Source organism: Petaurus breviceps, unplaced genomic scaffold (assembly GCF_028583685.1).
Source record: "Petaurus breviceps papuanus isolate PSGF00001 unplaced genomic scaffold, PetGlider_PUasm1.0 138, whole genome shotgun sequence".
Classification (NCBI taxonomy): domain Eukaryota; kingdom Metazoa; phylum Chordata; class Mammalia; order Diprotodontia; family Petauridae; genus Petaurus; species Petaurus breviceps.
This window is the reverse complement of record NW_027185694.1, coordinates 13,492,606-13,504,998: the sequence shown is the minus strand read 5'-3', so window position 1 is coordinate 13,504,998 and position 12,393 is coordinate 13,492,606. Positions and strand designations below refer to the sequence as shown.

At 37.9% G+C, this 12,393-nt stretch overlaps 1 protein-coding gene across 1 annotated transcript; it reads left to right on the top strand.

Moving 5' to 3' along the window:
• The first annotated feature begins 3,144 nt into the window (after window positions 1-3,144).
• On the top strand, window positions 3,145-3,576 carry LOC138144041 (small ribosomal subunit protein uS12-like). Its single transcript, XM_069065362.1, has one exon. It carries the CDS (start codon window positions 3,145-3,147, stop codon window positions 3,574-3,576), a length of 432 nt encoding a protein of 143 aa, XP_068921463.1.
• Window positions 3,577-12,393: the final 8,817 nt, after the last annotated feature.

Below are 12,393 nucleotides of genomic sequence, written 5' to 3'. Positions count from 1 at the left end.
GAGGAGAGGTGGAAGTTAGAATGCCACATGTGGTAAACAGTTAATAGTTCAGTTAGATTAGAAGGGGAGTAATAGGAAATAAGGTTGGAAGAGTAATTAATACTGAAGAGAGCTTTAAATTCCACCCAGAGGATTTTTTTATTTTATCCCAGAAGTAAGCAGAAGCCACTGAAGAATTTTGAATAGGACAGTGACATGGTCAGATATGTATTTGTTTCATTTTTTATTACCTTTTCCCTATTACATATAAAAGCAATTTTTAACATTCACTTTTAAAGTTTTTGAGTTCCAAATTCTCTCCTTCTCTCCCTTCCTCCATGAGACAATAAGCAATTTTATATAGGTTATATATGTGCAGTCATACAAAACATTTTCACAGATATGTGTTTTAGGCAAATTAATCAGACCCCTGTGTTTACTTTTTATTTTGACAATAGTGGGGGGGGGGGGACAGTAAGAGGGACAGATTAATAAATGAAAGAAAGATAAATAGTTGAAAAAGTGTTATCATGTTTTGAGATATAGTGCCCAAAACCAAGCCTACTCAACACATTAATGGTATTATTATGGTTATTTTTATGTTATAAATATCTCTGTAATATAATTTTATTTAATGTTTAAGATTGGTTTTTATGGTAATGAAATTGTTATAAATTATGAAGAATTCTTTTTTTTGTTTGTTTTTGGAGGGAAGAAGGCAGGGCAGTTGGGGTTAAGTGACTTGCCCAAGGTCACATGGCTAGTAAGTGTTAAGAGCCCAAGGTAAATTTGAACTTAGGTCCTCTCCTCCTGACTCCGGGGGCTGGTGCACATTCACTGTGCCACCTAGCCACCCCTGAAGAATTCTTTATTATAGATTTGACAAACATGAATATTTCCTTATACAAAAAGCAGAAAACAAAAGGAAGATTGTAAACCATGACTCTATTGTATAGTTTCTTTTCTTAAGTATATATTAAAATTAACATGATAATACACAGTACCCTGCTTGTCTGTATCCCCTTGTGAATTTCCTTTTGTTCTCTTCTCAATATTTTTTAAATGTTTAACTCTTTTCTATTTTAAAAATCATTGTCACTCCCTTCCTCCCCATGGTTTCTCCCCAAAATAAAAGCTTTCCCTTATAGCGAAAAAATGTGGTTAAAGCAGAATAAATATGGTTAAAGCAAAATAATACAAAAATTATCCAAATCTGAAAATGTTTCCTCTTGCACTTCTGATTAATCCTTTTTCTGCTGAGAGGCGTGAAGCATACTTTGTCATTGTCTTCAGAAGTCCTACTTGCTCACTGCAGTGATTAAAGTTTTAAGTCTTTAAAAATTGTTTTATTTTGCATTACTATAGTCATTATATATGATTTCCCCCTGATTCTTCTCACTTCACCCTTAATCAGTTCATACAAGTCTTCCCAAGTTTCTCTGAATCCATCCCTTTCATCATTTCTGAAGGTGTAATAATATTCCACTAAGGGTGTCTGTGTGTGTCTTACTGCCTGGACAGAAAGGCTGGACTGTCCTCCAGCCACAATGTCCAGCGACCTTTTTGGCCCTACTTTGCCCCCAGCCTTCAACACCTGCCAGACTGAGGAGGAAGAACCAGACCTGAATCCCATTGCTGGACCAACACTGACTCCCAATTATGAGAGCAGTAGTTCAGACTCATCATCCAGTGATGAAGAGAGTGATTCTCCTTTGCCACATCAAGGGGGAAAGGAAGACTCTGAAGAGGAACATGATACTGGTCTAACCCCAAGAAAACACAGAAGAAATCAAAATCAAAATGATGATGACGATGATGATGATTTTTTGGGCCAGCTCTTCCTCCTGGATTTAAAAATCAGGATGATTCTCCACAGAGGGCAATTATATGTCCTTGCATTACCCTGGTTTTAATAACAGGAGGAAACAGAGATGATCTAGGAGTACTAGTGTCATCATCTTTCAATTCTGAGGTTTAGAAAAACTGAATTTTAAAAATTAAGATGAACAGAACACTCTGTGCCTCTTTTATCAAACTTCCACATTGTACCTTACTTCACAGTCATTTCTCTACACATTTTATTTTTCCTGATAAACCTTTAATCACCATGAGGTCAGGGACCATTCTAAGCCATTTTTGTCTTGAAATAAGTAAAGAACTGTAGTCTAGATTATGCTCAACAATTTCCCATTCCCACTAAGGACAGAACAAACTCGACTAGATCGACTGTATATTTAACCGGAGGGACTTAGGTTAAAGATAAGATAGAATTTCTGACTAGGTTATTAAGTACTAGAATGGGTTACAAAGGAAGTTCTAAAATCTCCTTCCTTCAACTGTCTTTAGATAGGCTAGAGACCTATATCAAATAAAAGCAAAAAAAAATTAAGGTATTTTCTCTGCCCTTAAAGACCTTTTAATTGAGTTGGGGAGATAACAAGATATGAAAAGTTAAATAACAAAATTTAAGATTATAGAAAAGTTCTATACAAGAGATAGAGTTCTACTTGGAACCACTGGGATGAACTAGACCAGAATTATCACACTTGTGGCCACAAAACTCTTAGTGCTGCCTGAACCACATTAAAATGTATTTGAGGGAGGTGGCCAGGTGGTACAATGAATAGAGCACTGACTCTGGAATCAGGAGGTCCTGATTTCAATTCCAGCCTCAGACACTTAGCACTTACTAGCCTTGTGACCTTGGGCAAGTCACTTAACCCCAAATGCTTTGCCTTCCCCCCTCCAAAAAGAAAAAATGTAATTGAGAAATATTCAACCAAATAAAAAAATATTACACAACATAAAAAATAATATTCTATTACATCCCACTTACCATAATTTACTCAGCCATTCTTCAGTGGCACACATTTTGTGGACACATTTTTTTTCTATACAGTTTTTTAAAGAGACTTGGAACATCCAAATCAAGCCTCAAAAAACCTTTCTAAATTCAAAGAAGACAAACAAGGTTATCATTAGCTAAATTATGGAATCATGAATCCTTGTAGTTAAGAGTGATGTTTGAGGGGCAGCCAGGTGGCTCAGTGAGTAAGAGCACCGGCCCCAGAGTCGGGATGATCTGGAATCGAATCCGGGCTCTGATACTTAGCGCCACACCCAGAAATAACTGGCCGTTTGTCCTTTGGCCCAGACGGCGGCACCATGGGTAAGTGCCGTGGTCTTCGTACTTCTAGAAAGCTCCGCAGCCACCAGAGAGGCCAAAAGTGGCATGACAAACAATACAAGAAAGCTCATTTGGGCACTGCCTTGAAGGCCAACCCATTCAGAGGAGCATATCATGCAAAAGGGATTGTCTTGGGAAAAGTTGGTGTGGAAGCCAAGCAGCCCAATTCTGCCATCAGGAAGTGTGTGAGAGTTCAACTGATTAAGAACAGCAAAAAAATCACTGCCTTTGTTCCCAATGATGGCTGCTTAAACTTTATTGAGGAAAACGATGAAGTTTTGGTTGCTGGATTTGGTAGGAAAGGTCATGCTGTTAGTGATATTCCTGGAGTCCGATTCAAGGTCGTAAAAGTTGCAAATGTTTCTCTTCTGGCCTTGTACAAAGGCAAGAAGGAAAGACCAAGATCATAAAAATTGTATGTTTTTGTCATAGTAAAAAATTTTCCTGTAAAAAAAAACAACTGGCTGTGTAACCTTGAGCAAGTTACTTAACCCCAATTGCTTAAAAAAAAAAAAAAAGAGTGATGTTTGAGTTCATCAAATTTATCCCTTGCCTGAAGCATGAAAGTGCTATATAACAACCTAGACAAATGGTCATCTAACATTTCCAGTGACTGGGGTCAAGGTGACTCATTCTATTTGTTACCAAGAGAACATCTGCTTTCTAACTCTGATGTATTGGAAGTTCTTCCCCTTGGAAGAACTAGAATAAACATGGCATCCAGAGATTTCTGACACAGCAGAACAGACAGAAAACAGGAAACCAGCTCCACTAGCTACTCTGCAACAAAAACAGCAATATAATAATGTGAAAAGAATAACAAAAAAATCTCTAAAAATAACAGATATATTTCAAAGTCGCTGTTGCCCCTTGATGCTTGCCCTAGGTCTGATCTTCCTCCTGGTTCCGTCCCAGGATTAAGATGGAGAAGGGAGCAGGAAGAAGTGCAGGTCACCACTTGTGTTAGAAGGGAAGAGGGGTCTGTGTCAGAGAAGAAAGGTGCCAGAATTGGGACTTCAACGACTAGCCACCACTGGCTGCCTCAAACCTGAGGTGAAAGCCTTCAAGTAGGGAGTAGAAGGAGACAGCAAGGGGCAGTCCAAAGAATAATAAGTCACAGGAAAAAGCTTCACAGTCTCAGAAACACGTCAAGAGCTTTCAGCTTCTGGGAGTAATTATCAAAGCTTCATCTCCCTTCTATCCGATAGGAAAGGACATTACAGAAAAGACTATTCCTTTGCAGGTACCTTCTCTCGTGCAGGAGTGGTAGGATCATCTGCCTCTCAAGATATTGGCTTGAAATAGACATAAAAGAATTATTGAGAGAAAATAAGACAATAACTTATCCTACAAATAATAAGCAAAAGACACCAAACTCCTTTGACAAGACAAACTTGCCATGAATGAAACTAAGAAATTAAACATAAGAAATGATGCTTATATAATGAGTGCCATCCTATGAAACATCCTTAGAATTGCCATTCTCAATTCTAAGCTGGAGAGAGGGCTGTAAAAGGTATTCTTGGTTGTGTGGTTGGGACTAGATAGTTGCTGAGGTATCTTCTGTCTCTGAGATTCTTTAATTATGGAGTTGTCTGCTTTCTTATTTGACTTTCAAACTTCTGTCCCATTTGTAAGCATGCTCCAACACAAGCTCAAAGCCTTTTAGTTCAGTAATACCTGCCAGAACTTGGGTTCAAGTGGCAAAGACTTTGAGAAACCAGAGTGATTTTCTCATTACCAAGAGCCAGACTCAGACAATTGTAGAAAGTTTATATTTTATATACTTCCCAGAAGAAGAGAAGATGTTTGATTAAAAAAAAAAACCTATACCACTTTAGTAAATGGTTCATCAAGGATAATGCCTAGTTGTTGTACTAATTCTAGTTGTTTCTTTTTTTTTCCATGCCAAGTAGGAGCACATGGCATTGATTTTATTGGATGAGGAAACTGAGACCCAGAGAGGTAAAACAAAAGAGGTGGAGGAAAGTTTGTATTAATGCAATAATTCTCAACATTTAAAAGATATCTCCATTCTAGCCATGTAACAAAATCTTATTGATGCCATCACAACTGAGACTCAAATAAGACCTTTTACCTCACCCAGGTAACCTCATGTCTTCTCTCTCTTTCCCACCAGTTAGTTGTAGGAGTGAAGAGGAATTGCTACAAAACTTCAAAGGGGATAGAGAAAGAAATATAGACTTGCTCTTCAACCCAACAGGGTACTGGGAAGAGAGATAGTATGAAGATGATTGTGATGAGGGATGGCTCCCTCTAGGTTCAGCAGGAATTCTGATCTTATCTAAGACCAGAAAACCTGCAATAGCATCTGGAAAGAATTCAAGGTCTCAGGCTTAATTGGAGTGAGAGTTGTAGAAGTTTACTGTTTCACTTCTATAAGAAGTGGGCAAGAGTCCTTTATGGGACCTGCAAGTGAGAGGGGTACAGGCTTTTACTTTTAAAGGGTAGGGCTGCCATTGTCAGGGCTGACCGGAGGGAGGGAAGGGACCTCAGTGCATAGATAAAGGTTAGAGCTGACTGAGAGAAACTTGTGACTTTAATGCATAAATAGTTTAGATGAGATTTGGGCCAGACCAGAGGAGACATGAAGAGATTAAGTAAGAACAAAGGAGTCACAAGTTGTTGCCTAGGCAGAGTTCGGATAGGGGGAAGGGGCAGAGTTTGACAATACAAATTGCAGTTACAATTGTACAAAGTGGTTTTACAAATTGATGTTACAAATTGATTTAGACCCCAGGTACCCCATCAATTGGACTGGTTCTCAGTTTTGTCATTAGCTGTGTGATTTTAGGTCCTTTTAACTCTTTGGGACTTACTTTCTTCACTAGTAAAGTGAGGGGGTTATAGGAAATCCTTAAAGTCATTTCAGTTTTTAAAATGCCAATAATGAACAATTTTACCTAATTTAGCTACCCCCATGGAGAAGAATAAAAGAAAGGAGACCATGTAGAATAGTTGAAAGAGAGTCGCTATAGATTTCAGGAACCTTAATTCAAGTCTAGCCATTTTTTGCCTGTTTGACTTTGGACAAGTCACTTACCATCCCAGGATCTCAGTTTTTTCATTGGTAAAATGAAGTGGCTGACCAGATAGATAAAGTGGCTCTTCTTGTCAAAGGCAACCAACCCCTCTGGATCCATTTTCTCTGGTCTTCTCCAGCCAGATGCCCTCTCAGTCATTCAGTCGTGAGAGTTTCTCTCTGCTCAGTATCTATGAATTATTCAGCAAAACTTTATTAAGTGGGGAGGGAGAGAAAATTTGAAACTCAAGGAATTGTGGAACTGAATCTTGTAAACTAAATGTAAACAAATTAATAAAGACAAAAAAAAGTAAAAAAAAACTTTATTAAGTGCCTCTCTGTGCTAAGGTATTATACTGGCAATAAAAAGAGGAAGATGAAAACAAAAAGGAAAAAATAATTCTTGCTCTCAAGGAGCTTACATTCTATTTGAGAAGACTATATGTACATATAAGTATATGCAGAATAAATACAAAATAAATTCAAGGTAGTCAGGAAGTCAAGGCATTGGGAGTTGGAGGATTAGTAAAGGTCATTGTTCTTTCATTTTTTTAAAGCAATCGGGGTTAAGTAGTTGCTCAAGGTTACATGGGCAGTTATTTCTGGGTGTGGTGCTAAGTATCAAAGCCCAGATTCGATCCCAGGTCACCTCGACTCTGGGGCCGGTGCTCTTACTGTGCTAGCTGGCTGCCCCTTCTCCTTTCATTTTTGAAAATGACCAGCAGTATCATGGGGTGATATCCTAACTTGCATGTGAATTGAATTTAAGGGGGGCAGAGTTGCACAAGGTCATTAGATTCACTCTGTTCCAGAGTCACTGAATTCTAGTGGCGAGACAAAAGTCAATCCTGGACATGGCCCAGGATTCAGTGGATGACCTTGGCATCCAAGCATTCCTCAGCACCTACTTCAGCTACCTTTGTGACCATTGGAACATTCTGCCAGGGGGAATGTCTTTACATGCTTGGGATAGACACCCCACTGACTCATCAATGGGTTTAAGACCCATTGATTACTCTCAACTTGGTTTAGTCTGTTTTTCCTCAGTCAAGTAGAAAGTAAAGACCTGAATTCAAATTTGACCTCAGACATTTACTAGCTGTGTGATGTTGTCAAATCACTTAACCTCTTCCTGCTTCAGTTTCTCATATGTAAAATGAGGATAGTTATAGTACCTACCTCCCAGGGTTGTTGGGAGGACAAAAATGAGATAATATTAGTGAAGGGCAGCTAGGTGACATAGTGCATAGAGTGCAGGGTCTGGAATTAGAAAGAATCCTCTCCCTACGTTCAATTCTGACCTCAGACACTAGCTGCGTGACCCTGGCAAGTCACTGAACCCTATTTGCCTCCATTACTAATCTGTAAAAATGAATCAGTGAAGGAAATAGTAAATGATTTCAGTATTTCTGCCTAGAAAACCCCAAATGGGGTCACAAAGAATTGGACACAACTGAAACAATGAAATAAAAACAATATTTGTAAAGGACTTTGCAAACCTTAAAGCACTATATAAGTATTAGCTGTTGTTTTTATTATGTTGTTCTTTTGGCTCATCTTTCTTCATTTTGTATCAGTTTATGCAAGTTTTCCCATTTTTTCCTCTGAATTTTTCATATTTATGTCTTCTATAACAGTAATATTCCATTTCAACTATATGCCACGTTTGTATAGCCATTCCCCAAACATTGATCACATATTTCATTTATAGCTTTCTGTTATCACACATAAATGCTTTTGTATCTATGGTTCTTTCGTACTGTCTTTTTTGGGGGGCGGGGGTGGAGATAGAGTAGGGTTAGGATATAAGCCCAGGAAAAGGATATTTGGACAAGTAAGCACAAGCAATTTAGTGGTTTGGGGTTAGTTTGTTTTTTGCATAATTCCAAAATGTTTCCCAAATTTATTGGACTAATTTAAAGTTTCAACAGCAGTGAACCAATGCATGTTGGTCTACCAAGAAACCTTGCAACACTGAATTCTTCCCTTTAAAAAAAATTAGCCATATTTGCAAATTTGATGGACACAGGGGAATGCCTCAGAGGTAGGGATAGATACTTAGTATTTTTAAACACTTTTTTAGATGACTATTGATTATTTGCATTTCTTCTTTTGAAAGTTGTTTTTTTCCTGTTCTTTGACTACTTTTATTTTGGGTAATGGCTCAGTTTTCAAGATTTGTGTCTATTACCTATAAATTTTGGATGTTAGATTTTTATCAAATGTATTTATTTCAGTGATTCACCCCCTAAATTGTGTCACTTTTTCCAATTTTAGTTGTGTTCATTTATACAAAATATTTTTTTATTATAAATATTCCAAGTTGTCTAATTACTCCTTTAAAATATCGCCTGTGTTGTGTCTAGTTACAATTTTTTCCATATCTGTAGTTGTGAAAGATAACTTTCCATTCTTTACTTTTTAAAAATAGTGTCAAGAAGACATGCTGTGAAAGGGAAAAAAATGCAGAACCAAAGCATAGGCCCATGCATTGACGTGACAGGTTCTAGTGCAGAGGCATCAAGTTTGGACCTTTCAAACTGACAGAACTCCAGAGAATGGCCTGAACCAATTTAAAAAGTAATGGGAAAATGTCTAATCAAATAAATAAAAATAGAGTACAATATAGATGATGGTAATTTGTGGTTTCCTGAGTCAATGAGTGGCCTATAGGGATCAGTTTCTTTTTGAGTTAGAATCCACAGCTCTCATGGATTAATTCTACCTTTAAAAAAATTACTTGTGTTTTCTTAAAAATCTGAGTTTCAGCATTAAATTTGCAGTGCCATTTCCTTGGTCTTAGACAAAAGATGATAAGACATTAAGATTTTAAATTTTAAAATATATTACATAAATATTTTCACATAATTCCAAATGCTGGAATTTTAAGTTATTTTCATAAAATATGCAATAATTGTAATCATATAACTAATTATTCACAAGAAGATTATTTTAGACTTTTAGAGAAAAATTATATTTCTTAGTTAATAAATAGAGCTCTCAGAGATTGAAATAGAATTGATTTCTTCAGGATGAGTCTCTGCTGAGCTCATCTCTCCCAGTTGTAACTATTAATCATCTTCAGGAATATATGACCAGAGGGATTGGTAATTAGAATAATAGAACCATTGGGAATATTGATTGGCAGAAAAGATCTTTTTAGTGAACATCCGTTTCCTCTTTAGGAAATTATTTTAAATGTTACTTAGTTAATAACTAATTTTTTGTCTACACTTTTAAACAAGATCAACTTGACAACAGAGGATAAAGATGCCTTAGAAACTACTGGCCATGGTAAGTACCACCATGTAATATGATTGCTTTGGGAAGATTAAAGAAAACACACAACATAGAGATATTTTCTGTAAACTTTATCAACATGTTTGTTCTGAGCACAAATGTCTTGAAAGAATGATTAAGGCATGAAAGAATTATAGTTCAGCTGTGTTAGTGTAGTCTCTCAAGTGAAAAATAAGACCTTTGTTATTGTGCCTACAGGATAGCAGAGAAATCTAGCAGAGATACTGTCTTTGATATATCAATAACATGTCAATAGACATTAATAGCTATCAATAGTATGAAGAGGAATGAACTGGAGAATTGATGGGTGAGTTCTTTGCATTCTGCATTGGCCATGGGAAATACAAACAGCTAGGGAATATATATTGTATACACGTCCAGGAGAATTCTTATACATATGCAAAATTAATTTCATTCATTTTAAATTCCATTATGAAAAAATGACTTTTTATTAATTCAAAAGCCTCTAATTGCTTGTCATAAAAGAGAGTGTACTTATATTTGTATAGCCCATTAAAATCTTCTTGCCGTGTATATCTTAAAGAGAGGCTACATTACTTCAGAAGTATTCTTTCTACAGGAGTTTTGGAAGAACTAGTCAAACAATTTCAAGAAATTAGCATTAAGTAATTATGTTACAGTATTTTACAACTCTACAGTCTCTATATTATTTATCTACTTTTTTATACTTTACCTAGATACTCCTGGTAAATTCAGGTACTTTGTCTTAAACTCTTTTGAATAAAAGAATGAGTCATGTTATATTCAATCATCCACCATGTTTGCAACTTGTCAAAGCAGCCAAATTGGGGGTGGCTAGGTGGCGCAGTGAATAGAGCACTGGCCTTGGAGTCAGGAGGACCTAAGTTCAAATCCAGCCTCAGACACTTAACACACTAACCATGTGACCTTGGACAAGTCTCTTAACCCTAATTCCCCTGCCTTCCCCCCTCCAAAGAGCAAAAAAAAAAAAAAATCAAAGTAGCCAAATTGGAAAGGGCTAAGGGTATCTAATTTTGTTCATTGACTCGATACAGTAGAGTTCTATTTCTCTGTTCAAATAGTAGATTGGAATGAGGAAGTTAGGGAATGAAGATGAGAGTGGTGGACTTAAGAAATAGAAATGGGTTAAAATTTTTGCAGAAATTGAAAAAAGTACAATAATTCTTATTCATTGTATGATTATCAACATTCAGGTCCAGAGAAAAAACTTAGCTTCTAATAAAATCTGCCCATAGTTAGTGATATAACTGATAGACTCATTAATAATTGGGAAGATGGGAAGGCAAGAAGTAGAGATAAGAATAGAATTTTGGTTTTATAGTGCCTATCCACTAAAAGCCATGGAACTGTTTGCCTGACTGTTACTGATAGTTTGGGGACCATTACTAGACAACTTCATTTCTGAAGAGTAATGCTACCTTTGAGAGAGGAAGAGATGGAATATACTAGAGGCATAATCGGTCAATCCCAGACCATTATCATGCATTTACCCATGGTTTATAGGATTCAGTCAAATAAGCATTTTTTTAAGCTCCTCCTATGTGCCAAGCACTGTGTTAGATAGAAGACAAAGAAAATCAAAAAAGTACATGCTCTCATTTTGTTGTTTATTTGTTTTAGTCATGTCTGACTCCTTCTGACTCCATTTGGTGTTTTCTTGGCAAAGGTACTGGAATAGTTTGCCATTTCCTTCTCTAGCTCATTTGACAAGTGAGGAACTGAGGAAAGCAAGATGAAGTGACTTGCCCAGGGTCACACAGCTAGTAAGTGTCTGAGGTCAGATTCGAACTTAGGAAGACGAGTCTTCCTGTCTCCAGGTCGAATGCTCTTTTTATTGCAATATCTAACTACTCACATGCTCTTTGGGAGCTTACATTGTAAAAGGGAAGTCAACATGTACACATATATACTTTTATACAAAACATATACAGAGTAGAGAATAACTGTGGAAAAGGCACTAGCGACTTGGGGGCTAGGAAGAGAGGTTATCACTAGGAAAAGCCTCAAATAGAAGGTGGCACTGAGTTGAGACTTGGAGAAAGCCAGAGATTTAAAGAGTAAAGATGAGGAAGAACAGCATTCCAGGACTGGAGGACAGACAGTGCAAAGGTAGAGAGAGACAAGATGAAGTGGTCTGTATGAAAGTAGGCCAATGGGATTGGATTGTAGGAGTACAGAGGGGAGTGAAGTGAAATGCCTTATCAAATAATGCATATTTGACTCCAGAATTGTAAGGTAGCCACTGATGTTTATTGATGGGAGGTGGGATGGGCAATGTGATCAGACTTGTGCTTTTGGAAAAATCGCTCTGGTCCTTTTGGTGTGGAAGATGGCTTGGAGGGAGGAGGGAATCGAGTTAGGGAGACCAATTAGGAGACTATTGTAGAAGTACAATTGAAAGGCAATCAGGGAGAGACTGGGGGGCGGAGCCAAGATGGCGGAGTAGAAGCATGACCTTCCCGCAGCTCTGGCTTCCACCTTTCCCAATCCATGTAAAAAGGGGACTCTAAACAAACTTTGGAGCTGCAGAACCCACAAAATGACACAGAAAAGCTAACCTCCCGCTGAGGACAGCCCAGCAGGCCGGCAGGAATCCAGAGCAGCGCTCTGGGAGCTGAGCCCAGCCTTTTGCCGAGGCTTTAGCCCAAGGGCAGGCATGACCAGCTGCCACCCAGAGGGACTCCAGATCAGCAGCAGCTGTGGCCATTTCCAGATTTATCAATACATAGATGCGAAGGACAAGGTGAGAGGCCAGTGCAGTCTGGACTTTGGGACCCAGTAAGTGGGAGTGCGTGGCTTCTACCCCCGGGGCGAGAAACTGCTGAGATGTCAACACAGCCAGCCAGCACCACGTGGTGGCTTCAGCTCCTGGCCTGCAGAG